Source organism: Octodon degus, unplaced genomic scaffold (genome assembly GCF_000260255.1).
Source record: "Octodon degus isolate 3935 unplaced genomic scaffold, OctDeg1.0 scaffold00084, whole genome shotgun sequence".
NCBI lineage: Eukaryota > Metazoa > Chordata > Mammalia > Rodentia > Octodontidae > Octodon > Octodon degus.
The window spans coordinates 2,801,619-2,810,905 of NW_004524660.1; the positions used below are offsets into that span (position 1 = coordinate 2,801,619).

At 46.0% G+C, this 9,287-nt stretch overlaps 1 protein-coding gene across 4 annotated transcripts in view; it reads left to right on the top strand.

Moving 5' to 3' along the window:
• Positions 1-741: 741 nt before the first annotated feature.
• Positions 742-9,287, top strand: part of Clcc1 (chloride channel CLIC like 1) — a 25,938-nt gene continuing 17,392 nt past the window's right edge. Inside the window, exons 1-3 of one of the 4 annotated variants that reach the window (XM_023721726.1) lie at positions 742-845; positions 6,420-6,559; positions 7,021-7,122. In XM_023721726.1, coding sequence (XP_023577494.1) covers positions 6,431-6,559; positions 7,021-7,122 — 231 coding nt within the window. In that variant the 5' untranslated portion in view covers positions 742-845; positions 6,420-6,430. Of the gene's footprint in view, positions 846-873; positions 1,683-2,179; positions 2,200-6,419; positions 6,560-7,020; positions 7,123-9,287 lie in introns of those variants that run through there. The other 3 variants (XM_004636992.2, XM_023721724.1, XM_023721725.1) reach the window with 3 other exon arrangements.

Below are 9,287 nucleotides of genomic sequence, written 5' to 3' on the forward strand. Positions count from 1 at the left end.
AGAAGAAGAAGAAGAAGAAGAAGAAGAAGAAGAAGAAGAAGAAGAAGAAGAAGAAGAAGAAGAAGAGAAGAAGAAACAAAAGAAAGACAATACTGTTTTCAGCAAAGGAGTCTAAAGTGCAAACTCAGGGCAGGGGAGATGGCTCAGTAGAATAAGTGCTTGCCTGGCAAGTACAAGGTCCTGAGTTCAATCCCCGGCACTGTAAGAAAAAAAAAAAAAGAAAAGAAAGAAAAAGAAAAGTAGGCCTGGCGAGATGGCTGAGTGGTCTAAAGCTCCTGCTTAGGCAAGCCTAGGTAGGCTCAGAGGACCGCAGTTCTATTCCCAGCACCACACAAGGCGCCAGCCACACCCTCAGGGTGGGCTGAGCCAGCAAAAAATAAAGTGCAAACTCCCACTTGCCCTACCCCAATGAGCTATCCTTTTTATCTCATTTAAAAAGTTATGCTCAAAATAGATTTACCGTTTTTCTGCAAATATTATATAGCAGAATTTATAAAACGATAGTTACAAAATACATGTCATGCGTTTTATATATTGCATTCCTATGAAGGATTTCCTCGGCAGCGATAGATAGTTCCTCTGCAAACAAAAAGCCAAACCCAGGCTAGAAACTCCAGGGTACCGTCCGGCCCCGCCCCCTTGGCGGACCAATCAGCGGCTCTCGTGGGCGGGACGTTGAGCCGCCGGGAGATCCAATGGCTGAGCAGGCGCCGCTGCGCGTGCGCGGCGGAGACCGGCCGGGCGGAGCTGTGCGCTTGCGCGGTCGTCCTTGTCTCCGGCCCGCCAGGCAGGCGTCTTCCCGGAGAGGCGGGCGGGCCACTTGGGCAGTGAGTCCGCGGGGCCGGGTGGGTTTGTGCCGCGGCAGCGCCGCGCGTTCGGGGACTCGGGGAGGCCGCGGGCGTTCCCGGGCGGGCCCCGGGCCTGGAGCAACTTCGGCTCCGTCTGAGCGGGCGTCGCCATTCCTTGGTCTCGGTTATCTTCGGGAACTCCGGGCGTAATATGAGCAAAACAGCCAGCGGACTAGCCCGTATTTAATTTTAGTTTACATTTGAAAACTCCAGGCCTCATTTGAATGTAAAATGTTAAGAAATGCCTGTGTGTTTATGATGGGGGTGAACCTCAGGCGGGGGGGGGAGGCGGTTCTCGCGTCCCAGGACTGTGACAAGTGTGGTTCCCGCCGTGGCTTCGTCATCTAGGAACTTGCTGGAAATGCACATTGTTAAGTTTGAGAGCCGCGGCTCCAGGAAGCTGCACACGGGGCCGAGCTACTTGCAACTCGGTGACTTTCCTGCCGCAGGAGACTAACACGGACGGTTCAAGTTTCCGCCTTCCCCGATGCACGTGCAGTTTCGTTAAAGGGAAAGACTTTCCCCTAGCGGCTGGCGACCCCGCGACCTTTCTGACAGGCAGCCTTCTGTCTCGAGGCTCCCCTTGCAGCCCACTCTTCGGATCCTGAAGCTCCCTGCCCACTAAGACACCCTCGTCCCAGAGAAACGCTTCGGCGCATTCCCCCGGCCTCAGGCGTCCATGGCCTTGGCCAGGTTGTTTTGCTCATTTATCGCATGAGCAGCAACTTCCAAGAGTTTTTGTGAGGATAAATAAATCAGTGTATCGACGAAGTATTAGCTCCGATCACGGTGTATATTAGGATTTTGGTGGTGTTAGTACCAAAGCTTGATCAGGTGAGAAAAGTGGCAAGCCAGATAGGAACTGGGGGAGAGAGGCCAGTACCTGCTGTTGATAGGTGGTGAAATGACACAGGTGCCACCATTATACAACGTAAGGTGGGTACTTTGCCACTCAGCTTGATCTGTGGACACCTGGTCTGTTCCATTAGCAGAGCTTGTTAGAAATCCAGGGTCACCTCAAATGCTCCCGCAGGTTTTTTCATTTATTTATTTATTGGGGGTGGGGGGGTACCAGGAATCAAACTCCAGCCTTTTTGTTTTCCAGGCAAGTGCTTGTGTCGCTGAGCTGTATTCCTGGTCCTGACCCAGCAGGTTTATTTACTTATTTTATGTATTTTGTACAGGGTCTCACTATGCACCTCTGAATTCTAGTGATCCTCCTGGCTCAGCCTCCCCAGCGCTGGGATTACAGGCATGTGCCACCACTCCCATCTTGGCCGGCGTGGCACGTGGTGCCTGGAATTGAATCCTGCACCCTGTGCTTGCATAAGCAGGCACTTAGTCTGCTGAGGTATCTTACCACTCTCTAGCAGGTTCAGATGCAAGGTCTTTTTGGAAGAAATATGAGTTCTGCCAAGACTTTATTCCTAAACTTAATTTGGCCCCTCCCATAAAGTATTCAGTTGTTCAGTATTTCTGAGTCCTGGGAGTTGGACAGTTGTTGTAACTCAAAAATGAGGCAGGCTCGAAAAGAAAAGCGCTTTATTTTAGCTGGTACCCAGCAGTAGACACCCCGGCAAGATGCTAAGGTGCGCCCCGGGAGGTTGAGGGGAGTGGGTATTTAAGCCAGTAAACCACAAAAGCTGACATCAAGGGTTCATCTAGGGGCTACAGTTGAAAAATTACCTGTTTCTAATGAACAGTAACAGGTGCAGTGGTGGGTACAGTTTGTAGCAGGGAACGAGGGCAAGAACAGGGCAGTGGGCCGGAACTAGATTCAGGTGTGCACAAAGGACAGCAGGAGAAAGGCCCAACTGCAGGTTCTCAAGTAGAGAATGGGGCACAGTGGAAAGTTACAGCATTTAGAATGGCGCATACAGAACAAGATGGCGGTGCATATGTCTGGTTATAACAGTTAATATACGTTACAGTGGAAGGATACAGAGTTACAAAATTGGCATCAGTTTCACAGGTTATAACAGTGATTTCAATATTTTTATTTTATATATACATAATATATGTGTATATTAATTTTATATTTTCAAACTACTAGGAGTAAATTGAGAAAGTTATTTGTCCAATTCTTGTGCTCCTTGTTTCTTTTTATAGTTCATTATGGTCAAACTTCCTCAATACATAAGGAGTCTGTATGGTATTGATTTTTTAGTCTTCTATTTAAGAAATCTATTAGCTTTTGGAACTGCCATAATAAAGTACTGCAGATTGGTTTGCTTAAACAATGATTTTAATTTTTTACAGTTTTGGAGGCTAGAAGATTACAAGGGGTTTTTTTTGGTTTTGGTACTGGGAATCGAACTCATGCCCTCCCTCTTGCCGGGCAGGCACTGGCTACTGAGCTGTCTCCCTGGCTTGGAAAAGAGAGATCTTTGGTTTGTACATGGCCTGCATCTTCATGTCTGCTTGCTTCTGACCCATCTGTTGCCAGATGTCCTTGTAGAACATGAGTCGTTCGTTGGGCTCTACCCTCCTAGCAGCATTTTAGCTTAGTTCTTTAGAAACCTTTTCTCCAAATAAAGTCACTCTGAGATCCTGAAAATTAGCAATTCAAAGTAAGAATGTTGAGGGTGATACAATTCAGTCCATAACAGTATGTCTATTTAAACTTTTTTTTTTTTTGTATTTTGGGGACGGGTCTACAGGTTGTTCAGGGTCTCACTACTAGATTGGACTCGTAGTGATCCACCTGTTTACAGCCTCCCAAGAGCTGGGATTACAGGTGGGCGCCACCATGCCCAGTCTCAGTTGCCATCTCAGCCCCAGGGGCGGGACCGGCAAGGCACACCTGGGGATCAAACCTCCTGCCCCTGTGCCTGTAAACTTTTTTCGTTAAATAGACATCCAGAAAATCTTATAAAATGTCAGTGTTCACTTGTTAACCTATTAAGAAGGGAACACCCATGTGCCTACTGTCCAGGTTAAGAAATACAGTATTGATTGTATCCCAGAAGTCTTCCAGTATTTCCCTCGTGTCATGTTTGCTCTCTGACATTTTCAGTATTTAGCACTGAGTGTGGTGTGTGTTGTGGTACACTATGTGGTAGAGTGGCCCCCTTGCAGTACGAGTGCCCGTGAGTGCCTGTGAGTAGCTGAGTCAGGCGTCGCCTTTGCTCCTGGGCAGAAGTGGCATCTGGCTCTGTGTCTGACCGCCTCATCTCATGTCACAGTTTTTGAGGCATCATGTTTGCTTCTTTGCTTCTTCCTCCCCTGTCATGCGTGTTTAGTGTGACCCGGTTGAGATGTGGTCTGTGCCTGTGCCACCACCTCACGATGAGTGCACGTGCACTGTGAACGTGTACTAATTTTTTTTTTTTAAAAGTTATCTGTGTTCCGGGGAGATAGCTTGGCCGCCTAAGTGCCTGCCTGGCAAGCGCAAGGATCTGAGTTCGATCCCTGGTACCCCAGTCCTTCATGCGGTGTCAGCCTAGAAAACTGGGCGTGGTGGCACACACCTATAAGCCTGGCACTGGGGATGCTGAGACAGGAAGGTCACTATGAATCTGAGCTGTAGCGAGGCCCTGTATCAAATGAAAAAATGAAAGGTTAAAAAAAGTTAACCAGTACTTCAAATTCTGTTTGTTTTTTTTTTGCGGTACCAGGGATTGAACTCAGGACCCTGCGCTTGCCAGGCAAACACTTATTCTACTGAGCTATATTCCTGCCTCAAATTCTGTTTCTTGTGCCACTTCTCAGTGGATTATTTCCAAGTTTTCCTAATTAGATAAGCTTTCTCCAATCTTTAAAATCCTTTGGATCCTTGCTATGGCTTTGATCATTTATATTTGCTGACTACCAAACGTTGATTGTGGTCCATTTGTCAACCACTAGGCTGGGAGTTGGGCTTGGAGCGTTGAGTGGAAGGGGTGAGTGGAAGGGTGGATTTAGATCTCGCTAAGATGTTGCCTGTCTGAGGGGGAGCTTATGTTAGTGTTGTGCACAGTGGTTTTCAACTTTGGCTGCACCTTGGAACATTGGCAGAGCTTTAAAAATCCAGCACCTGTGTCCCAGCCTCAATGATGCTGGATTGTTTTGCTGAATTCACACACCTATAGTGTTTAGATGCCAATGGAAGGCCCATTTCTGATAGAACTAAACAAAGGCAATACAAAGGAAGGACCATTTTTGTATCTGTACATGCAGAATAGTTAGGATAGATATACAGCTACTTTTGCTTAATCAATGAGAAAGATTTGTAGTAATAGTGTTTGGACAGGATATCCTGTCTGCTTCTTGTACTATGGATAGCCACTAAGAAGATAATAATGTACAGTGTATTATTTTTTTTAAACATTTATTGTGTGTGTGTGTGTGCGCGCGCGCGCGCACACGGCCAGCTCAGCCCACCAGGGGGCGGGGCGGGCTGGCATGTGGTGCTGGGGGATCGAACAGTGGCTGTGCTTTGCCAAGCTTGTTCCAAGTAGGTGCTTTAGACCACTGAACCATCTCACCAGCCCTACAGTGTATTACTTATTGAAACTGTCCTATTTATTAGTTTTGAAACTGTCTTATTGGTATTTGTTTCCCAGAAAAAAAAATCAGGTTATACTTCATTCCATAACATTAGAATAAATGTTATTTACCCAACTAAAGTGCAAATTTCAGTGGTTTTTAATTTTTTACTTTTTGGCTTTTTGAGACCAGATCTTGCTGTGCAGCTCAGCTGGCCTGGAACTCACTGTGTAGTCTAGCTGGCCTCAGATTGACAGCGAGCCTGCTGCCTTGGGCTTCCAAGTGCTAGACTTACGGGTGTGCACCGCCATGCCTGGTTTCGTGCTTAGTATGGACACAGAAGCCCAACCGGTGCCACAGTTGGAGAACACTTTTGCTTGCTTGTACCTTTGCACTACAGTGCCTTTATAGCGCTGTACGCACAACCTTAAGCACCGATTAACCTGCTTTCTGTTGCTATACATTTGCCGATTCCGGACATTTTCATGTTAGTGGAATCATGTACCCTGCAGTCTTCTTGGACTGGCTTGTCTTACAGAGCGTAACTTTCACGGTTTATTTATGTTGTAACATGGTATCAGAACCGCTTCTATGGCCAAGTAATACTCTGTTGTATGACTGTGCCACATTTTGTTTTCCCAGTCATTAACTGATGCAAACTTTTTCTCCACTTTTTGGCTGTTTGGAAAAAAAGTAGTTATAAACATTTCCGTGTAAGTTTTTGTGTGGACATATACTTTCATTTCTCTTGGATTTATACCAGTTAATAGAATTGCTGGACCATAGGAAAATACCTGCTTTCTTATTTCAGTGAGACTGTTGTACATATGTATATTTCATATGTGAATGCCATTTATTTTTATTTCATGTACTTTCCTTAATTACTATGCAGAATGTGTTGTAGCACTTTGGAGGCTGAGGCAGGAACATTGCTGTGACTTCAAGCCCTGCTTGGGCTACGTAGTGAGATCAGAAGCAGCCCGGACTACATAGTGAGACCTTGGCTCAAAAACGACAGAACTGCAGTGCTGTGTTAGCTCTAGGAGGAAGTAGTTTATGTTGCAGCAGTAATTACCTCTAAGATAGCTGTTACCGCTTTCTCAGCCTTTTACAGGATGCGGGGTTCCCTGCTCCTTTGCGAGTGTCTGCTGCTGGTAGCGGGCTATGCTCATGATGAGGACTGGATCGACCCCACGGACATGCTCAACTACGACGCAGCCTCTGGAACCATGAGGAGGTCGCAGGTGCAAGCGAGTGCGCAAGCGGGACCCTGTCCTGCAGAGGGGGTGGTCTGTTTCTGCTGTGATTTGCACAGAGCCGTGGAAGTAATGTATTAACAACTAGCAGTTCTTTAGAATACGTCTTTTTTTTATGGCAGTGGGGGTCGAGCCCAGGACCCTTTGTATAGCAAGCGAGGACCCTAGCCCTGAACTGTGACCCAGCCCCAGAACACCTATCTTAATCTTAAATAAGATTATTTCCAGCTCACCTGGCTGGTTGTTTTGGATTCGAACATAAAGTCTGTCAAGCTGTAGGCCAGTTTGATGTTCTTAAAACATACATTTGAGATTTTTACATTTTGATGGCTCAATAGAAGAATATAGTGAGAAAAGTCATAAAATGAAGTCAAACTTAGTCTTCATTAGCTGAAGATTATTTTAATGGTTGAACTGTAAAGAAGTAAAATTTCTCTACTTTGTTTTAGGTGAAATATGGTATATCAGAGAAAAAAGATGACAGCGCTGGCTTGTCATATGCTGATGAAGTGTCGGAATGTTACAGCAGACTTGATTCTTTAACTCAGAAGGTAGGATGTTTTCCATGTGTGTTCGGCTAAGTTCTGTTTTCCTGTCTTTGGTAATGTTTGTATTTCTGTATGCTGTATCATTTATAAATTTTAGTTACTCCAGTCTTGGTTTCTTCTAGTAGTAGGTTTTTTGTGTTTTTTTCCCCTCTAGTAGTATTTTGTATTTTTAAAAGAAGTCTTAGCATGTTACACTATAACTATTCCCTTCCCAAACTTTGGAATTGTTGGCATAAAGAATGTACTTTATTCATCTTTATTCTGCACCACGTAGTGTGGCACTGGGCAGAGAGGCAAATGCAGCAGATGAAGAAATTGGCCCAGTACGCATTTTTAAGCATAAAGATCACAATTTAGTGTGTGGTAGCTGGTGGTTCCTTTTTACTTGGGCCTTTTAAAAACTGGCTGCTGAGGATAGGAGTGTTGTTACAGGGCGGAGCAGCTTGGTTGTGTGCTGGGGGAGCCATCTGTTGGCTATGTAGGCTGAGTGAGCTGGCCGCAGGGTGGGGGCCGGTGGAGAGGGGTGGTTGTGCTGTCCTTTGTGGTCGCAAAGGTCTAGCAGTGCTGAAGACACGTGACAGGCAAGGCACAGAGCAGTGTGAAGTGGCACAAGGTAGAGAAAACGGGTGGAGCGAGGAGAGACCTGAGGTCGGGGAGCGCTTGTTAGCAGACCTCCTCCGGGTGGGTCCGTTTAGGCCCCCAGCACCTCTTGTGCATCTTACCCTGTTTGTCGTTTGCTCCAGGTCAGCTGTGTTTTGTGGTGTAATGTGCTAGTTGAGTTGCGCAGTGAGAAATTCAGAAATGCCTTTTCCTTTGTGATTTTAGCTCAAAGATGGTAAAGCCATGATGGGTAAAATGGAGCCTTGAGTCCTATGTCTGTCTGTCTTTTTTTTTTTTGGTACCAGGAATCAAACTCAGGACCTTGGACATTTCAGGCAAGCTCTTGTGCTGCAGAGCTATATCCCTAGCCCTTGAGTACTATTTCTTTTGTGGTGCTGGGGATCAAAAGCCTTGCATATGGAAGTCAAGTGCTCTACTGTGGGGTGCGCTTGAATCTGTAGTTAACACGTTTTAAAAATAAGCTGGGTTAGGTGGCCCGCAGCTCCAAGCCTGTAATTCTGGGAGGCTGAGGCAGGAGGGTGGTAATTCTGGGAGGCTGAGGCAGGGCCTAACTTGTAACCTAGTGAAGGGATTGGGGAAAATATATTATGGGCAGGTACAGATTCCCTATGATGAATATGACCTTATGTAAGATATGCCAGAACAATTAATTTAAAAATTAAAAGTGGTCTCGTGATAAAAATCATCACAAATTCAATATAGGTTAAATCCCTGTGTTCAGTTTCCACTATCAAAAAAAGAAAAATGTATGTATTTTTAACAAACTAGTTTATAAAACTTGCTTTGAAAGCCCACAAAAGTGCGGCAGGTCTTGTAATTCTGTGTGTGCATTGCTTGATTATTGTCCTGTTTGTTAACTGAAGCCATTTCAGTACTCAGCTGAACCCATGGCCCACATTTATTTTTTTATTGTTTTTGTGGCCAGCTCGGCCCACCCTGGGGGCAGGGCTGGCGCTGCATTGTGCTGGTGGGGATCAAACCATGGTCCCTGCACTTCTCCTAAGCTTGCCTGAGCAGGCGCTTTAGACCGCTGAGCCATTTTGCCAGCCCTCCTTTAAATTATTTCAAACCTAATGAGGTCTTTAAAAATCCGTCATTCATGGCTTAGGTCTAGAGTTAAAATAGTTGTATTATAAATTCTATGAATATTTTATATTTATTTATTTATTTATTTTCCGGAACTGGGGATTGAACTCAGGCCCTTGCGCTTGCCAGGGAAGTGCTTATTCTACTGAGCCATCTCCCCGGTGTCACGCGCGGACTTGCCAGCAAGAACGACGCGACCACTGGTTGGTTTTCTGCGCAGCTCTTTATTCTTTTCTTACATCTGTCTTCTCTCCCCCTCGAGGCCCCTGCTCTTAGCTTATAAGTCTCAGGGCTTCCAACCATAGGGTGCCACGTATGCACTGTCCATTGGTCCAGGTCTGCCGAAGCAATGCCTAAACCCAAGCCTTGGCCATATATGGAGTTGTTTACTCCAGGAGCGCTCACCCCTTGAGGGGGTGGAAGGCGGAAACCGGCGCCATCCTAGGGCGCGGCTACACGCA